This window comes from Buceros rhinoceros, unplaced genomic scaffold (genome assembly GCF_000710305.1).
Source record: "Buceros rhinoceros silvestris isolate BGI_N320 unplaced genomic scaffold, ASM71030v1 scaffold933, whole genome shotgun sequence".
NCBI classification, from domain to species: domain Eukaryota; kingdom Metazoa; phylum Chordata; class Aves; order Bucerotiformes; family Bucerotidae; genus Buceros; species Buceros rhinoceros.
In genome coordinates, this window is record NW_010405226.1 from 39,842 (window position 1) to 57,344 (window position 17,503).

The 17,503-nt window shown below is 37.7% G+C and overlaps 1 protein-coding gene across 1 annotated transcript in view; it reads right to left on the reverse strand.

The window, feature by feature from the left end:
- Nucleotides 1-17,503, reverse strand: part of SLC2A9 (solute carrier family 2 (facilitated glucose transporter), member 9) — a gene marked incomplete at its 5' end in the record, with an annotated part of 96,857 nt that overhangs the window by 34,214 nt on the left and 45,140 nt on the right. The window contains 3 exons of the mRNA XM_010133634.1: nucleotides 3,962-4,037; nucleotides 6,206-6,307; nucleotides 16,119-16,229. Of these exons, the coding sequence (XP_010131936.1) occupies nucleotides 3,962-4,037; nucleotides 6,206-6,307; nucleotides 16,119-16,229 (289 nt within the window). The remainder of the gene's footprint in view (nucleotides 1-3,961; nucleotides 4,038-6,205; nucleotides 6,308-16,118; nucleotides 16,230-17,503) is intronic.

Consider the following 17,503-nt stretch of genomic DNA (forward strand, 5'->3'; position numbering starts at 1 on the left):
AAAGGATGTTTATGTGAGGTAGTAGACACGTGGTTTTCTTTGCCAAAGAATGCTAAAATTCTACACTTTCACACAAAGAATTAACAAATCCAAGGAAAACTATGAAAATCTTAGAAACTACATCTCAGGAAGACCCTAAAAAATGTTTACTGGTTCTAGAAAAGTATCTCACCTGTTTACCCTGCTTTTCTCTAGACACTCTCTTACAGCCACTGCACTGGAGATGAGTTAAAAAATACGTTATTTCCTACTTACTTCCTCTTGCTAAAAGTCTCATGTTAGTAGGAAATGAAAGACAAGGTTAATTTTCAGAAGTATCTTCCCCATTATAAGAAATTACAGGTTTGTGTCCTATGATACTCTACCGGCACTGCACACTTCACCGAGAAAAAAAACATATTTCTTTAATATATGTTATATATGATACTATATACATAATCATATAAGATATTATATATATATGCCATATCTGTGACATAAGGTATATTAGTATAACTGTCACAGTATATTTCTGAACAAAGCAAAGCCGATTTTAAATCAATTGATAATTGTTCATGAGTAGTACTTGTTCTGTCTAGGAAGATCCAGAAATGTGGATTTACCACTGGACTACAGAGTTCCAAAATAAAAGAGCAGAAGTACAAACTACTCAGTTTTGATCTTTGTGTATAAGTTAATTAGAACTCAAAATTCTTAGTAGCCTGCTCGAATGTCTATGAGCAAAAAGCTTTTCCTTATAGTCGCTCTGCATCTTTCTTGTTTCACCATATGCCTTTTGTCTCTCAAGCATTCCACCATGAAGCACCAACAGGAGCCTGGCTCTGTCATTGCAACATCCTCCTCACAGGTACTGGTGCTGCTCTTAGGTGTGACAAACCTGACTCTTCTCCAGACTGAACGAGCTCACCCAGCCCCTTCTCACAGGACTACTGTCACTGACTTGGCGACTCTTCAATGGACATGGTGCAGCTTATTGATGCATTTCCTGTACTGGGGTGGGGCGCTGGTGGTGGTGTAGGGGTGAACAAAACTTGACATAGTAATTGCACTCAAATATTGAAGTTGTGCCTTGTGATACAAAAAGCAGCGGATGTTTCACTTTTTGGTAATATTTCCTTTGTTCAGAAAAGAAGAAAAGCTCTCGTCTCATTCATCTATGCTAATCCATTAATCCATGGCTAATAATGGAAGATGCTTTCATATTCTGAAAAAGAACTGATCCCAGATGAGAGGCAGCAAAGTAATTCAGGTCTCCTAAACCCTTCTAAACAGAAGAGAGAAGTTTCACTGAAGATAAATCTGGACCATTAAAGACAGCTAAAATAGTGCTATTGATTTACAGAGGAATCAAAATATGATTCTTCATAACTTCTTCTCAACAGCTGAACTGTCAATTATCAAAATTTTTGTAAAAAGTAATTCAACGCTCCATGCTACTGAGCTATTCCTGCCCTTGTTAGGTATTACAAATGTTTGAACATACACAGGAAAGGTAGAGAGGCCAACTATGTAGCTATTGTACGGTACTAATGTTCTTTAAGTTTAGAAACGATGAACACAGTGAAAAAACACAGAAGATTGATTTTTAAAGAATTTCAGCACAAAGCAAGTAAGTCCCGTAAGTCACAAGCCACTGTCTTGCATGTATGGACATGCATGGACACTTCGCTCCAAAAAGTGTGCAAACTACAAAAGAAAACCTTGAAGCTAAATGAAGAAAACCAGAATCCACTCTGAAGAATGGTGAGGTGAAAGAGAAACATAAAGGGTAAATCTTAATATGATGAAATACAACATGTAAGAACATATTGACCTGCAAGTTCTAAACAAATCAGTGGAACCTGTCTGGAACATGGTAAAAATTACAATTTGTTTTAACAGCGTTTCTTAGAGAGGTACACGTTGCAAGTAGCCACACTTAAATTGTTTGGGCTACATAAAACACTGGAAGGGAAGTTCAAGAAGTTTCAAGCCGACATTTGACTTCCCTTAGGTACTCAAAATGCAAGAGCAGTTCTATTCCACAGAATTCACTTGCAAAAAAAATATCTCAGTCTAAGAAACGTATGTCAGCAGTACTAGGGACTTGGGCGAACCCGAGATATGTCCTTACAGAAGGACAAAGGGATTGCAAGATTTTTTAAAGTATTTGCCTTACAAGAGAGTTGGACGTGAGGAATAATAAGTCTTCATAGGCCACTTACAGTCCAACATTAGGTGCATTAATGACCCTCATCAAGCTTGATTGACTCGTCCTCCAGTCAGCTACCATATGCAAAGGAATTAGCAGAGAGATTAATGACCAGCTTTTCCCACAAGGGGAAAAGGACCATTTCAGTCTTCTCCTCATTTTCCTCTAAAGCAGCATAATTTTTCCTCAGCTTTCCCAAAAGAGGATCCACAGAACTACAGCAATGTTTCATTACAGTCACATGAAACATCAGCAAATCTTTCTTTCCCCAAATAAACCACAATCAATTAATTAGATCACTTCAGTGATGAAGATGTACAAACAGTTGATTAATGTTTAATGTCAAGCTCTTTATAAAGAAATAAAGACAGCAAATAGTGCAAGAAAAAACCTGAGAACTCAGGGGGACAGAATTCTTACTTTCAGGTTTACAGCTGAACCATTTTAAAAACCTCCTAAAAAGCAGCTGATTTTCCCCCTTTTTGTGAAGAAGTTTGTAATCTTTGAAAACTTAAGCACTGTTTTGGCATCTTACTTTGTATGAAAATTGAATGTGAATTAAATTCCTCTTTATCTATCTGCAAGTAAGTTTTATTAACATTTCATTATTTGTAACTGTAGGATCCAATTCCTATCAAGTGTCTGAAGGGTAGAGCAATACTGTTTAGAGAAATACTACACTCAAGCAAGTATTTGTATATTGTGCATCATCTATTAAAATGCATTTTCCAAAGATGTGATGCAATTAGAATAACAGGATAAATTAGGTTGGAAGAGACTTCTGGAGTTCGGCTTCTGGTCAAACCAAGGCCAGTTGCTCAGAAACTTGTCTAGCTGTGTTTTGAATAGCTCCAAGAATGGAAATTTCCAGTCCTCTTTGAGCAATGTCTTCCAGCAAAATTTTTTTTACTCGCAGTAAAATTTTTTTCTCTTCTATTCATTCAGAATTGCTCTTGCTGAGACTTGAGTGTTGCTCTTGTCTTTTCATTCTACACTTCTGAGAAAGGTCTGATTTTATTATTTCATTATTTTTTTATACCTTAAACATATCCTTTGGTAAAGAAAATGAAATACAAAAAATGCAATCTGTGATTACTGGACTATCTAAAAAGCTGTATCCAAGTAATCAAAATCAGGCTGGGAAAAAAGGTCTGATAACTCATCACTACCTACACAAACAGTTGCCTGAGGGCATCAGATCTGAAATGCATACCATTCGTAGAGATCTGCCAGACAAGAAGCAGTTCCACCACCAAGACATCTACCTTTTCCATCATCTTCCTAAAGAAAGTATGTGTAAACTCTCTTACTCAAGCTTCTCTATCTTTGGAAGGGGAGAAAGGAACCAGCCACAACTGACCCGTTTCTCCCCTCCACCAGTGTCCCAGCTGCATCCTTCCAGCACTGAACTCCTAGCACAAACATTGATAAATAAAACACTCAGCTTCCAGTCTGAGTGCTTTTTAGAGATTTACAAAATCATAGTGATCCTACACTAATAACCACCATTTTAATTTGCTACTGATTGCAATTTAGGCACTAAATCTTAATTATACCGGCACCTAAGTGGGAATGCATCTGTGTGCTTGTGGGTTTTTAATACGAATATTGCTATCGCTTTGTGTTGCTAGCACCTTTCATTGTTTTAGACCCCTTGTGGTCTTCAGATAAGGGAAAAGTGAAGTTGCCTCCAAACAATGTTAACAAACTGCTAGTGCAAAAATACCTGTGCTTTGATGTAAAAAGAAAAATGAAATAATATAGACATACCCGGTCCAATGCAGAACGATGCAATGATTGCAAGGATGCAAAATATGCTGAGGTAAGGAAGCCAATGCACAGTTTTCTGGGTAGATAAAAGACAGTCAGTTAATTATATGGTACGATTCACTAGTATTTAAAAAATTACACAGATAATAAATAGTGTTTCCACTATTCTTTAAGAATTTAGTCTAGAATTACATTAGAAAATCACAGTATTTCTGTAGAAATTTATTAGATGTTTTGTATTAAAGTTCTTGGTCACTGTGGAATCCCTGTTGAGAAACACAAGACGAACTCCTGCGCAACAGAAGCTACAACTCTGAAAGTTTTCATCTTCTTGTGCTAAAGTTCCAGCCAACCTTGAAAAGAGTTTTTGTTTCCATCGTACAGATTCAGCACCTCCATCCTCCTTAGGTGTTTAAAAAAGAGCAACTACGATGGCCCACGGAGCTTCAGAATTCACCAGTTAAAGGCTGGGCTGACGTCTAGACACAACAGGCTGTCTTTGGTAGGACAGCTCTATCTGAACCTTACCAAAGCACGTGAAAGCCACGTGCCAGGGATTTTTAGTCATATTCTGATTTTGCAGACAAGGAGGGCCACGTGTGCAAACAACAGGTACAAGGGAAAAAGAGAACAAACTACAACTGGTTCTTTAAGGGAATTGTAAATGGAATCACCTATTTTCCTCACAAGGAATATTTTTTTCTATTTTAAGCAGATTTTTCTTTACTCAGACCTCCAAATGATAGGAAATTTAAATACAATGAGCAATTTCAGGACACTGTTTCTTAATCATGTATGTGAATGCTTCATAATAATACTACCAGATGCAAAAACCCCATGGATTCCCATTCCTTTCTCTCTTCATCAGTGGGTTTTTTCCTACAATGTATTTTTAATTAGAATTTTACTATTTTTGCAAAGTTGGTTAAGATACATTTAACTGTAGTATCAGAAAATATCACCTTGAGTGGCACTGTAAAAAAGTACTTGCTAAAACCTGGTCCCCTAGGCATTAACGTTAACCAAGAGACCTGTAGATGTATCAAAGTTGCACATTCTGGAATTTTCATCTGAGAAGATCCGAGGTCTCTAAAGGCATTGAGAGAAAGACGGTGCAAATATGGAGTAGATACAAATTCCTCTGAGATCGGCCTATTTGTACCCTGGTTCTTTGTTCAAAGCAGTACCTAATCTCTAATACTTAACAGACTGAGACACTTCTGAAAGGAAGTAAAACTGAAATGCACTCAAACTTCAGTAATTTACAGTAGCTAGAGTCCTCAGGCATCAAACTAGGTATGAAAAGACTTAGGAGATAATTTTTCACTCAGCATACAAAACTTGCAGTAACATCTCTATTGTGGACAGCTGTCTTACAGCTGTCATGATGGGTATGTGAAGTAAAGCTTTATTGCGCTGTACATAACAGGTGAGTCAAATAAAACCTTGCAATGGTGTGGCATACACCTGCTAGTCGAACTGACTTACTGACTCTCTTCAACCAAGAAACAAGATTTGAAAGATTAATGACAAGACACAGGAATCAATAACAGCAGGAAAACAACGCGATGGAAGACCACTCAAAACCATGCCGTTGCAGATATCAGTTTTACTTCTCAAAAGCCCCCAGAAACAGAAGAAAATGCATCATTATGTAAATGAAAGTGAAACAAGGGAAAATTACTCAGGGTCAGTATTTAGAATGGTTTAACAATCCTCCTCTGACCATTTGAAATAGCTGGGGAACTGACTGCTAATAACATCTGAGTACATAAGTGCAAACATTCTGCAAAGGCTAAGTCTTTATATTTTCAATAAAAAAACCCAAAATTAACTTGAAAGAAACAGCAAACACGGACATTTTTCACTACTGGGAAAAACCATCTAAACCTAAGAATAGGGATGGCATATTAAGTACGGGTAAACTATTTACCCAGCTATAGGTAAAATTCTTCTAACTTAAATATAGGTCTTCATAATATTTCTTGATATGCAAGAATCTTTGACTTAAGGAGACTGAAGGTGACAAAGCCCCTATGGCTTTTTAACACAAAAGCTGCCATGGTTAATCATAGCACTTTGAAACCAGCAGATAGAGAAATGAGCAAAAGACAGACCTTCGAATCTTTCTGCTGAACTAATTAAAAGGATTGGCTTATGTAAGAATGCCAAGGCAAACCGGTATTGAGCACCTGGTGTTTAAAATAGCAAAAAAGAGTAAAAATGTAGTGACTGTAGCGTTACCTGTAAAGTCAGAGAGACAGTAAGTACTGCGAAGAAGACAATCATCAACCCAAAACCTCCGATGAGAAGAGGCCTGCGTCCGAGCCGTTCAATAACCAAGCCCTAGAAAACAAAACGAGGCATTTGACCTTCCTGATAAAGCACTGAAGAACTCAGACCATCTAGTAAGTTCTCCTAGTAAATATAAACACCAAAAATAAAACCACGAGAGTTGATTTTATGCTATTTATCAGCTACAATGTGTTCATCATTGTGTTCACAATTATGTTCACATAATTTAACCTCTTTGAAAATACAAGTCAGTATAGCATCCTTATTCAAAACTACCGAAAAAACAGGACACCATCAAAGCGTACCTGGTATAAGTTTCACGCCTGGATTTCCTCCTACATGGAACAAATATAACCATACAGACAGAAAAATGGGCTACCGGTAAATTCAATTTTAATACAGTTACCGTGGTAGATTTCAAAGTTACTACTACATTTAACTTCTTGTGCAACAATTTCATAATAAAACAAGTGCTGTACATTAGCTGTATAAAAATGGTTAATATGATGTGAAGTTTGATTTCCCCCCCGCCCCGGGTATTAATAGTTGTACATTAATTGAATGGCTTACCAATTTGCACCGAATTTCTGTAACAATATTCTTAGAATATGTTAATTTTTAAATGTCAAAATGTTGAAGCATGCTTTTGCATTTTGACTTGTTTCTTAATTTCAACATCTCTATGAATTTAAGCTTAAAAGATTTACAATTTAAGATTAAAAGTTTTTTAGCATACATATAAATTTTTAGTAGTCTAAAATTTACTTTATTTTTACTCCAAACACAGAAGACACGTTTAATCATTATTTCAGATAATTCATGTAATTAGAGTGACCAGATAAATCTACCCAGCAGAAATCTTTGCTCAGACAAGTGATTGTAACAGCAGTACTTGTGCGCTCATGCACATTTTGACTTTTTTATTGAACACTTGAAGATAAATCAACTTTGTTAAAAAGCAATCGCAAAATCTGAAGACTTACCTGCTAGAGAAGAACACAATTAAGAGTTTCTTGAAAAGCTGTAACATGAAACTGTCTTTGCTAATCTGACTCACTAAAATAGGCTAGTCTATATTTTGTCATAACGGCTGATGCAAGGTTCTCATTAGTATCTACTCTAATTACTAATTACAGATGGCTTTCTTATAAGGAGCAAACAATTTTATGAAGCCTGAAATGAACCACTTTAGATAAGGTGAAGTCAGAATCACATGACTGTTTGCCATGTCATTACTTACTGGGGACTGAAATCCCTCTTCCACACATCCTTTGAGCAAAAGTTAAAGTAAGCCACTAAAGTGAAATCTGGAGTAACACCCTTAAATCTGGACGGCGCACACCATCCACCTGTGAGTGTCTAGAAGAAACGCATTAAAGGCAAGTACAAAATCACCCAGGGAAAAAACGTCTTGTGTCACAAGTGCTTCTGCTACAGCATCACGTTCACAAGCAGATTTTAGGACAGGCTTCAAAACACGCTGACCATGCACCCTGCCGAGCTGGACTTTCACACTGGAGATGTGCACTGTGGCACTGCAGAACATGGAAAGCAGCTCTGGGGCGAGCTTTAGCATTCTTTTTTTCTTTAAATGAGGAAATATAATCATTTTGACAGTTTCCGTAACAGAATTTGTTTCAGAGCAGTGTTTAAAATAGACTGATGTTACTAACATTTCACATTGTGCTCGTGGGGTCCAAATGTCCTGAAACTGCAACTGCTGCACCATCAAACCCTCTACAAGATGACAAGTATTTTCCACTATGATTAATGAATCCATGTTGTGCACATGTGACCACATATACGCTTAACCACAAGACATTTTTCATGGCTCTGAGGGATGAAAAGTTATCTGTAAGAAGATATAGACTTCAGCAATAGATGCTTCACATGTAATTTGATAGGAATTACATGTTCAGCAGTAAATGCTGCATATGTAGTTTAACATACCAGAGAATTCCCCTTATTTTTTTTCAGTTTGGGATTGGTGGTTATGATTAAACTTTGTGTTACACCAGCTGGAGGATTTTCTGTTAAAACGGGATAAGGGACAAATGTTTCTCCTAGAGGAGATGGGAAAAAAGTTACAGATAGCTTTTAGCTGTAAAGCTCAAAGCAAAGCAAATCCCAGACAATTTGGGAAGAAATAAAGCAAATTCATGTCATTCTTTTCCCTGACCTGATGGCAGGTTCCCCAAGCATTCATCATTGCTATTTATTTAACACAATAGCAGTGAAGAACTCGAACGCTTCAGCTTCTGGCCACTCCCTGCAGTTTCTGCCCCAATGAATTTACAATTACAATTCCAGGTGGCATTTCTTGTGATTTATGTAATGGATCAACCTCATCCACTGGAAAAAAAAAAAAAACAACCCACGAATTTTGTCAATATCCACAGGGACACTATGATGTGCCAGAATTGCTGGGAATCCTAGAATCATTTCCAAGGTTGCTAGGAAGTACACTGACAACACTAATAAGTTTAGGAACTACAAACCCAGAAGCGTTCTCAATTAGACACGATTAACTTGCACAATTAAGAGGAATGAAATGCGTACTTCCATTTTAAAGATAAGGACACCTCTAATTTATTCAAATGTGTGACCTATCTCTTGTATCACACCAGTTCCCTTCGAACAAAACACATCTGCTTACAGCACAGATTCAAACAAGGAACACCAGTCTGCCAAAATGGGATACTACACAGAATCAGGCTAATGAAAAGCCAACCACAACAATCAAATCCACGCTCCCTACCTGGTTATAAATTACAAAGTGATGATCTTGGAAAAGCTAGCATGTGTGTTTGGAAAGACACGGGTCTATGGTTTTGCTGGTCAAGAGCCAAGGCAGAAGCATCACCGGGCCACTGGCAGCCCAAAGTTGCTCAACTGTGAACTGAACCACTACAGAAAAGCCTCTCAGGAGGCATTGTCTTTCATCAAGGCCAAAAAAGTTTTTTTAATTGTTTAAGCACGTAGACACTTCAAAAGCCTTTAGGTCTACAGTATTGCTAACTAGAATTGGATTTATTTTTGAGGATCTCTTAAGAAAACCTACAACACACCAGTGCCTCAGATTTATCTGTTGAATTGTTTGTTCTCATTCTTGATAAAAAAAAAAGCTCAGAGAAAGTCTGAAGTTTCAGCAAATACTTGAAAGGAAAGGTCTAACCAGTATTCTGTAACGGCAAGTCTCCCTGGTTAAAAAAATGCAAGTACAAGGTTATAAACAAACAGCAGCTTCATTTTTAGTTACGATTATACAAAACTAAAGTTGTTAACTTGTAAAACCCCCTAAGATGCTTATGACTCATAAACGGAAGATGATTCACCAGTTTTCAAGTGGTTTATAGTTCCGAACGCTCCACTGCTATACACAGGCAACTGGTACTTACTGAAGACCTATAACAAGTCAAAATATACTATACGAGAGAGTAAATGAAATAACAAGACATTCAGTATTTGCTTAAGTACAGTCAAAACCAGACTCTTAAAACTGTTTTCTGTAATAGCCCACTGAGTTATTTGCCAAATTGTGCAAGCTGATACTTCTTTTTACGCATGATCAAAAACATGCACTTGAAGAAGCCTATACCCAGTCATGGTAATTAAAACAGCTGAAAATACTGAAAACGTGTAAAAGAATACTGAGACAAGCTTGTCTCAACACAAACATTTGGTGATAATAAAGCAACTGATATGCAAACTAAGTTAACACTTCACACGACTCACTTTTGTGTGGCAGTAAACACTTGTGAATAAAGTTAAAAAAGCAAATGTCAATCTTTTCATTTGAGTCAGCTGCAGATACGGGGGTGGACATAATGAAAGCAGAGAGCATTAAAAAACGAGCAGACAAGCTCCTCTAGATAAAATGAATGTGTAAGCAAGTTCTGCAGCTCAAATGGGAGGCCACTGAATACTACTCACTATCTACTTCCTGGCCGTAAATTATACTAAGAAAACTCCATTAAATTTTCTTGATGTCTCAGCTCTGTAAAGAAGTTTGATCTACATGCTAATACAATTTTTTTCTCATGTATTTTGGATATAGGTCTGAGTAAGACTTTTTCTCTAGATTCAGACTTGATGTGACAACTCTGTGTTATTTCCATTTTAAACAGCAGTATTAAAATGGATAACATTATTTGCATCACTGTCAGGCCTATTTATAACACAACGTGTACTATCTTGCATCCAGGAAAAGGAGAGGAACAGAAGACTGAGCATTATAAACTGTTTTTTTAATTCATATTTTTATGAATATCCATTTGTTTACTGTATGAATTATACATTTGTAAATCAAAGAAATGTTCCTAAACTGGAAATTAGAGGCCCAGCACCAAGTTTGCCCACAAGAGCATAATAAGCCTACCCTGTCTGGCACCAGTTTGCATGTATCTGTGTTAACGCCAGGATAAGATCCTACACACCTTCCGTAGGTATCAGGCTAGGGACTCCTATCAGCAAAGGGTGGAATGGACTGCTATATTTCTAAGCTCAGCGTGAACTGTATTGCAGTACAGCATCCTTAATCAGCTTCACTTGGCAGTGGAATTTTCCATTCGCTAAAGAGGGTCTCCACACTCAATGCCTCAATGTCAGACCAGCACGATCAAGACATAGCCCATGCAGGGATCTGCTCTAGTCAGCTGCTTTCAGCTCAGCAGTGCCTGGGAACAGCCTTTCAGACAGCACAAAAATCCCCCATTACCTTATTCCTATTATGTGCCTTCAGTAAATTGTAGATATTTTTGAAGCAGAGCTCCTTTTGGTGCTGAATCATTTGTTAAAAGCATTAAGTTTTGTCTTTTGTTCAGGTTCATGTAATAAAAGCTAGACTAGACCTTGATCTATGACAGAAAATAAAGCACCAGCCACAATAATTTAATGATGGTATTTGAATGCCCTGATGCAGATCATCTTGAACAGATCAGGAAAAAAATTACTCAAAACCATTTTTTTTTAAAAATACTAAACAGCACGACATAAGTCTTTAAAACTTTCAATTTCTGAATATATCCTGTAAAAGGATTTGTACTACATAAACGCAGTCTTTAATCAACTATACCCTGGGTCTTAGGAGTCGTGTTGTAAGGTAGACCTTTATGAGGAGAATTTTCCTCTCTACATTTTCCTAACCCTACATGGTTACTTGAACACACATAATCTTTGTCTATCCAAAAGCTCAAATGTAATACTGTGATTAAGAAGGAATAATGTCTGTGTCTAAACGTGATCCCATTGACCACCTGCGGATTAGGTAGGATGCATTAACACAGTCACGCTCTGCGATACACCATGCAGTGAAAATGTGCCCACGTGCACTCCGGCTGTCGACAAATACCATGGTCTAGGAAGCTGCTTGGTCAATCTCTTTTCTACTGCTGATTCTTTCTGATTACAGTTCACTCAATACAGTGACTTTTGAGTCTCTCCCTTTGAGGAGTTTGAACGACAATTGATTCTAAAAGGCTCTTTGTTAGCTCTTCCATATTATTAATGGATATTTTTATGATTAATTGACCCAGGACAAAACTGGGTCAGAAGCACAGAAACCCACATGATATTTCTATGTGTGACAGCGAAGCATTGATAGCTTCACTTCTTAAGACAGAACAGTTTTGTAGTTTACTGTTATCATTTCAACCAGCCCATGCCTCCTGCGTCTTAGAGTCTCTAATCTCAACATGACAGACTTTTTCACACAATACGTTTGAAAAACTGTGAAAGTGACCGCTTTAGGATGCCAGGGGTTCTAAAAACATACCAAAATGTAAAAGTAACTAGACAAATTCAAAGATAAAAATCTACCCAGGCTATTACAGGCCAAGATTTTAACTTCTAGTTCTGGCACCTGCGGCAACTGCTTATCCAGGTGAGGGGACCAAAAGGGGAAAATACCACGTTTGCCCCAATCTTGCACTCTCCTCTACTTACAGCCTATTGGGATTATGGGTATGTGAAGGCTGATTCTGACCCAGCACAAACAATGTCACATGGGACTGTAACAAAAGTCTACTGAAAGTCAGATTATAGAAAAACTGCCTAAGAACTGTTGAGGTTTGTCACTTCATTTGTCGCCCCATTTTTTCTACTTGCTATGACTGGCTGCCACTCGAACTTGCTTCTCCCTGTTCTGACTGCACTGTAGCTACAGAGTTTCAATGGAGATGTCTTGCATTACCCTTTGGATACCACAGAGGAAATACATTAGGGATGAGAACACCTACTGAAGTGTCTGAAGTACCCTTGTTTTAAGATGTGCTATGCCCTAAGCAGGGACTCCTTTCGTGTATGTTAAAATCTATTAACGTGAAAAGAAACACAGAACAAGTTTAAGAGCCCTTTCTCCTGACATCCCAAAGCAGAATAACATCATGCCACCTAAGAAAGCTGGCTTTTGTGTGATAATGCAAAGGATTTCCTGTATTATTTTATGGCTACTACTGAATTATAATTTAACTCATTCCAGGCTTCGCACAGCTTGTCTCTGGCGCAGACTTTGGAAGGCATATTAGTAACACCTCGATGCACCGCCTTATGGGAAATGCTTAAGGCATAATCTTCTCAATAGAGCCAATAATCTCAATAGAACAGCTAGCCTGCTTCTGTGAACATTATATAAAACCCAAATGTGGTGCCGCAGATGGCAAAATTGGATGTGGGATGCCTAACCTGAACAACAGTCCCTTTTATTCTCTGCTGGTTTCATGAAGGCGGGGAGGAATCTTTTCACACGTTTACTTCTGTCTCTCCAGTCAGCCTGTTGTCTTGTCAAAGAAAGGCACTGGCAAATTGTTCTTTCTGTCCACTAAGACAACAACTAATTCAACTAAAAATTACAAAAAGGCCACAGTAACCAATCTTACTAAAGAATAACTAAGTTTGTGAAGTCGCCGTACTGCAGAATTTAAAGATCAGACTTCTAATAAACACTCCACCGTGAGCCAGGGCACCAACTACACAACATTGCAACGCAGGTATTTTCATGAAGTGAACTAGGAAGTGATGGTGTAAGCAGGAGTTGCAGCCAAATTGTACGCATGAAAGGAAAATGATGATGCACATGTTTACTTTGTCAATGTCTTGTTTACGAGGCTTTTGCTCGACAGGCAGAGGGATGGAGCTGTAGGCAGAGCATACTAAGAGGGCATATCAAGTGATCTGAGGCAATACAGAGCTCTAAAAGCATGGGATGTTATTTGCCTTTCCTCAAGGATCATATCAACATTATTACTATTACGCTGCTGCTCCCAGGTGACACGTTAAAGGGAGACTTACAAATTTTTCTATAGTTTGAATGATATTTTATCTCCTAAATATTATTTTGTTTCTCTATAAAATAAATCTATTTCAATGTTTTCCTTAGTATTCGTATGTGGCTCATCAATGGAGCTCATAAATACTTAAGTATTCTTGCTGAGGCTTAGTCTCACGACCGCCTAACACACACTTTCTCCTTTATCAGAGAAAGTTCATTATTCCATTGGAGACCTGTCCAATACCTATTTCATTTATCAGAACAAAAACTCTATTTCTATTACTGATATGAGTTATCTACTGAAATCCTGGAATTTACTGTTGGTAAGATCTGATTTCTGCTAGCAAGCACTATATATTAAAAAAAAGGAAAATTAAGTTCTCACCTTGCTTTCTCCTGCTTCTTCCCTCTGAGTAGTACACAAACCATATGCACCTGACTTAATATTTAATGTTGTCAAATAGATTAAAAAAAAAAGCAAAAAGAGCAATTGAGAGGTTGGGAGTAGGAGAAAATCCCCCATGCTTAGGATCATTTGACACAAGAGGAAATGACCTCAAGTTCCACCAGGGGAAGTTTAGATTGGACATAAGGAAAAATTTCTTCACTGAAAGGATTGTCAAGCATCGGAACAAGCTCCCCAGGAAAGTACTTGAGTCACCATGCCTGGAGGTATTTAAGAGATGCGTACGTGCAGAGCTTAGGGACATGGTTTAGTGGTAGACTTGGCTGTCCTGGGTTAATAGTTGGCCTCAATGATCTTAAAGGTCTTTTCCAACCTAAACAATTCTATGATTCTTAGTTCTAGGCATGAAAAAAATTAGAGGAAGTTACTTGTAGAAACAAGAAGCCTCAAAACCTTCAATTGAAAAACCAAACTCATGTTGTTGTTCCTTTAAACAGCAGCAATGAAACACTTACGAAGACCACTGATATATAATTAAGGCTACAAAGCGTTTTTCTTGAACTGAAAGAGCAAATTTGGAGTGAGTGGAGATATCAATACATCAGCATTTCCAGAGGCACAGCAAGCAAGAGTAGTAGTAAAAAATACTCCTCTTGAATATGAAAAAGTTACCACACGTGCCGGGAACCATTGCAGATACATCCAGCTCATTATGTATGAACAGTGTGCTCCGAATAAGCCCCACAAACTGACAGCACAGAAAGAACTGAAAAGATGACAGACACTATTTATAGCATGGCTTTAATATGGAACCATGTCCACATAATTTTCAACTGTTTCCACAAAACCCGAAGTGCATTCTTCACTTGAATCACTATCAGAATTATCATTATTATTTTTACATATATCTTAAACAAGCATTTCTGCAGCATCACAAAGAAGAAATGTTAAGAAGTAGGGATTTCCATACTTCCCTATTTCCATCTATTAAAAAGAATGTCCCTTCAATTAAAAAAAAAAAAAGACAGTTTATCCAAAAATAGATTTGCAGAAGTTCACAGAAGATCTTTGTGACCTTTGAGAGTCATTATGTCCTAAACTGTAAGAAAATATACTGGATAGCTGGATTTAGTTTAACATTTTACAGGTCATAAGCAGTTGCTCTGCCACTGGAAAGCATTTTTTTGCCCAAACCATTCTTCTGACATTTAAAAATGCTCATTTGATGTGTCTGGTATTGTGCAAATACAGTTGGTATAGAATATATGAAGATAAAGAAAAATTCTAACAAAGAAATAAAAGAGTATTTGCTTGTTTGCACCTTTCCATTCCAAAGACGCCTTCCATTGCTTCTTATTTACTGCAGTTGAGACAGAAATGTAATTTCCAGTAGCAATTAGTTGTGTATTCACTGACTAAAACTTTCAGATTTAGTTTGCTCATTTAATGTATGGTTTTTTTCTAGTCAACTCCCTCCACTGTGAAATAGGAAAGGAAAAAACACATGCATGGATAATTTTCTTACTAATACCTTCCTCTACGATAGTGCGTAGCAAAGGTAGCTCATGTGTCTACCTACTCAGGAGCTCGTGTGTTATGAAATGATGCCTGCTTGCCCTCGGCAAATGAGAGCGCAGAATTTAACACAACATGGGACAACTTGCTGGCTTATTTTTCCACCATGCTGGCTTACAAACATTTACTCCCATATTTTTAAATGATTGAAGAATTTTCCCTCACTGTTTGTAAGCTGCTATAGAAAATGTGTCATTAAAACATGCCCAGTTTGTGATCTACACTAAACACACCTAACAGTACTGCGCCTGAGCTTTCTCCAGCAACACTGCCTGCTTCCCAGCAGGCACACAAGAAGAGTCCAAAATGTGAATGAGCTGCTACCACGTAAAGTCATTCTACCAGGTGAAATCATTTATGAGTTATCACTTAATATACTTCGGGCCTTGCTGTTCCTGCCTTCTTTCTCTTCACTCACACAAAACACCTCAGGATATATCAACTTTTTATGCTCCTTTAGGATTAAACCCAGAAATAATATTTTCAATTGTTTTATCAATCATTACACTTAATCCTCTATGTACTGTTCGCTTTATATTTTAACCTGTATAAGGAAATAAAAATCAGTAATTTAATTATCAAGCATCTTAATGGAATTTTACAACCATACTTACAGAAAAAACTGCAGCCACTGTCTCAACAGCACCTGTACTTAGGGTAACATAGGGGATTGTTTCACGACTGATCCCAGCTTCGCTGAAGATGTTGTTTGTGTAATACCAGATCTGTATCAGAGAGAAGAAAATGAATTATTAATCATTATGGCTTGAACTACAAAATATCAGTATTCAGTTCGAGCATCTGATCTGCTGGAGACCACACTTGTTAAAACGCTGACCGCTCCTGAATGACCGAGGGCTGGGCATGACATCAAATGAAGGGAAGGTGCAAATTTCAAGTGGATTAGTCACAACACGACTGTACTTCTGGTTGCAGACCCAGGCAAAACTACAAGCAGCTGGAACTCAATTTAGCTCAATTCACTTTAGGAGTAAATCAAAGAAACTCACTTGAAGCTTGAAAAAGAGCATACGAATAGGTTTTGTGTGTGTCTGAGCCATACTAGTCAAAAAACAGGTTTGGCTGGCTTTATGGAATACCTCAATGGCACATAACAACAGAGGAGATAACAGGAAAAAGATGCTGAGAGGCACTGCAGAAACCGTTCCTTTTTGGACAGAAGGTGTGAGATTTATCTCACCTTAACCCGCTGCAGTGTGGACATCTGCAGTCAAGGTATCACCCTAATTTCTCTCTATTAAAAACAGAAAGAAAAGATACTTTTAGAGTGAGAGTTGCTTGGTGAAAAGTAAAAAGCTGCTTTTAGGATTAAATGAATCAAAGGCTACAAGGAGCTGTCCCTAATGGACAGACCAACAGGGAGCACAGGGTTACTAGCTTAGAGGAAGTCGTTTATGTTTGGTCACATCAATGGGTGACAACATCCAGACAGAGAACATACAGTGGTAATACTCTAGAATAACAAGTCTGGTAAGGAACACATCACAAGTAAAATCTGAAAACCATGTAATATTTATGTTGGACTCAAGGTGACAGGAAAGAACTAGCGCAGGATTTTGGCTACCAAAAGCACGCCACAAGGATAGGCTGCCTTGGAGCAAGACAATATAATTGTTTTACTGCAGAAAATGAAAAACAATTGAAATAACTGATTATCAGAAGAAAATAAAGTTCTAAACCACAGCTGATTACCTGTGACAACAAAACTGGAAGCCAGAAATAATGATGGCACTAAACATAAAAGTAGCAGTGATATTTTTCCCATATGCTGTCCCTGTGACAAGCCCTAACGGGCAAGCATTGCCAAAGAAAAGGCTTGTCTGATGAATGGAATTCTTTTCATGGCACGAGGAAAACCCTGCTGCCTGCCAGCATTATTATGCACACACTACATCTGTTCATCAAGCTACTAACTCGGAGCTTTGTTAAAAAAAAAAAAAAAAAAAATCATTATAAATTCCCACCTGGTCCTTCAGCA